The sequence below is a fragment of the Etheostoma spectabile genome, chromosome 13, assembly GCF_008692095.1.
Source record: "Etheostoma spectabile isolate EspeVRDwgs_2016 chromosome 13, UIUC_Espe_1.0, whole genome shotgun sequence".
Lineage (NCBI taxonomy): Eukaryota > Metazoa > Chordata > Actinopteri > Perciformes > Percidae > Etheostoma > Etheostoma spectabile.
In genome coordinates, this window is record NC_045745.1 from 11090780 (window position 1) to 11093218 (window position 2439).

General features: G+C 40.4%; 1 protein-coding gene across 2 annotated transcripts in view; it reads right to left on the bottom strand.

The window, feature by feature from the left end:
- The window catches only part of pom121 (POM121 transmembrane nucleoporin), a 10987-nt gene that overhangs the window by 1310 nt on the left and 7238 nt on the right, over window positions 1–2439 (bottom strand). For both annotated transcript variants that reach the window (XM_032533522.1, XM_032533523.1), the window contains exons 12-13: window positions 1439–1540; window positions 1–143 (exon numbers count right to left, since the gene is read on the bottom strand). The exon at window positions 1–143 is cut by the window's left edge and continues 1310 nt beyond it. In XM_032533522.1, the coding sequence (XP_032389413.1) occupies window positions 43–143; window positions 1439–1540 (203 nt within the window). In that variant the 3' untranslated portion in view covers window positions 1–42. The remainder of the gene's footprint in view (window positions 144–1438; window positions 1541–2439) is intronic.

The following is a 2439-nucleotide window of genomic DNA, read 5'->3' on the forward strand; positions in this document are numbered from 1 at the left end:
AGCTGAAGTCCTCTGAAAGTGGTGTTGGACACAAGTAGCAGGTTACTTCTTCCTGGTGTGTTGCCTCCGCGCCTGCAGCCTCTGGCGAGCTCCAGATGGCTTTGATCCGGCTCCGATAGAGAAGGAGGGAGTTGCCGGAGACCCTGATGATAAAAACAAAAGAACTGATTAACGGAATTTCTAAGGATTGACATAACATTTTTTTCTACTTCTAACATTTTTACATAAATATTTAAAGTCGACAGCTTTGCAAAGGGCTGCAACCAAATTTTCCAAGTGAAACCATGTCTGGTTTAGGGGTAAGGGGAGCATCTTGCTGCTCTGGTTACTTTTCTACGGATCACTCTTCTTATTACCACTGCAGTTCAGTAATAGTAAGATAATGCTTGGTGTATGTATACATTTAGACAGTCATGCTGCGTTTCTCTGCGTACAACAGCAGAGAAAAAACAAGGCTTTGACTCAAAAATGAGGTTCAAATTGAAGGCCCCTCAACTTATTATTATAATAATAATCATCATTGCAGTTTATGGATCAAGCATGGGGGGGGGAGACACAAGAATGAGGGTCCAAAAACACAGTAACAAATGTTAATATAACATGCGGGTACAAAATCCCAAGAAATGTTTTCTTCTTCAAATGTATGCTCTTTTCCTCAACCAAATTGGTTTAGCCTATTTAAATACATCACATTGGTACTACAGAGTTTTGGTTCATGTAAAATAAAACGGTGCCAAATTTCCGTACCTGAGAGTAAGCTTATCTGTCCTCTCTGTATATTGACAGAGAGCAGAGGTACAACACGCACAAAACTGTGCCGGCTCTGCCGGGAACCGCTACCAGGACTAGTATTGGTTCAGATGCAAAAGGTGCCCAACCCTACTTAAATAGCACCAAGCTGCGGCTACGTTTGTTTCCACTGCGGCCTCTCAGCAGTAGATCACCCCACAGAGTAGCCCGCTGTAAGCCTGTGACCGTATCAAGCCCAAATACTGCGTCTTGTGTTAATCCCGGATGTGGATGTGCAGGTGACCATAGAGAAAGATCTTTTTCTTGTTCTTGTCCTTTTGTAACCTGTGGTTTGGCGTTTTACTTTTACTTCTATGTTCTTGTTTGACACCAGCCTTAATTCACCGCTGTAGATTGTTTTCAGCTGTGCAGGGACTCTGTCAAGTTACTGTCATTTCCAGCAGCTGTGGCCTCATATTTCCACTGGAGAACCAGCGGGACGTTATGATTGTGAAGAAGTTAAGGACTGCAGGGAGAAATGGTACAGGTAGAGTGGGCAGCTCTTTATCCAACTGATACTGCTACTACTCATCACCTTTTACCTCACTGTTTAATGCTGTGGAAAAAACACTCAGCATGGCCTGAATAGTTGCTCGGGGCTCAGCTAGGCTAAGTATCTACCCCTATCAAAAACATCATTAGGACCTACCAAAAGGAACAGCATTGAAGCCTTGGCTTGGAGTTCCAGGACTTCCAAAGGGAATTGGACCAGCGGCAGCAGCACTCTGGCCGAAGGATGGGGTAGACGTCCCTGCAGAGAAAGCAAAATACAACTTCATTAAACAAAGAAAAAGAAAAAACAACTAGGGATATAACAATGAATTCTACAGGTGACAGAAACACAGACCGGTTCTTGAAGCAAAATATCAGTTTGCCCATACAAACTGATATAAACTACAAACTGTGGATAAAGATGGGTTTCCAATTTTCCCATTTACCCTTTTTCTTTTTCAAGTTTTTAGTCTTGAATGAGATTAAACATCATTCATATATTTTGTCATCCTCATTTAGTCAAACATTTGTATGTTTGAATTTATTTGTGTTAAATCATAACAGACGTCATCTCAGGACAATTTACAGATAAAAGTGAAGACCTGACCACACACTGTAATTTACATAGACCCAACAATTCCCTTTAAGAGCATGTATGCGGTTAACTTTATAAAATAAAAAAACTGTACTTTTACATACTTTTTTGTTCCGTAAGACAGTGATTTTCATCCAGACCAGTTCACTGAACTGCTTTCATATTGCAATCAAGTAGACTAAAAATGTAAATGAATGGTTTGACATACAGCATTCTGGAGTAAGAGACAAAAAATAGTGCCATCTTTTCTATTTTATTGACTATTTAGAATTGATTCAGAATCAAATTGTGAAACCAAGAATCGAAGTTAGATCAGGGTTTCCCAGAGCTCTTTGCAGTTAAGGCGAACGCCTAACCAAGACGCGCCTGACGCCTTGACTACGTCTGATGACCGACTGACAGACTGAGGTTGTAAGGCAAGGTAACTTTATTTCAACAACATCTTTAACCAAAAAGGCAATTACATTACATTACAGTTAAGTTAGTTGTCTATTAGTTCAATGTTGACAACAGGGCGAGCAGGTCTAATAGTCTGAGCAGGAGAATATATATATATATATATA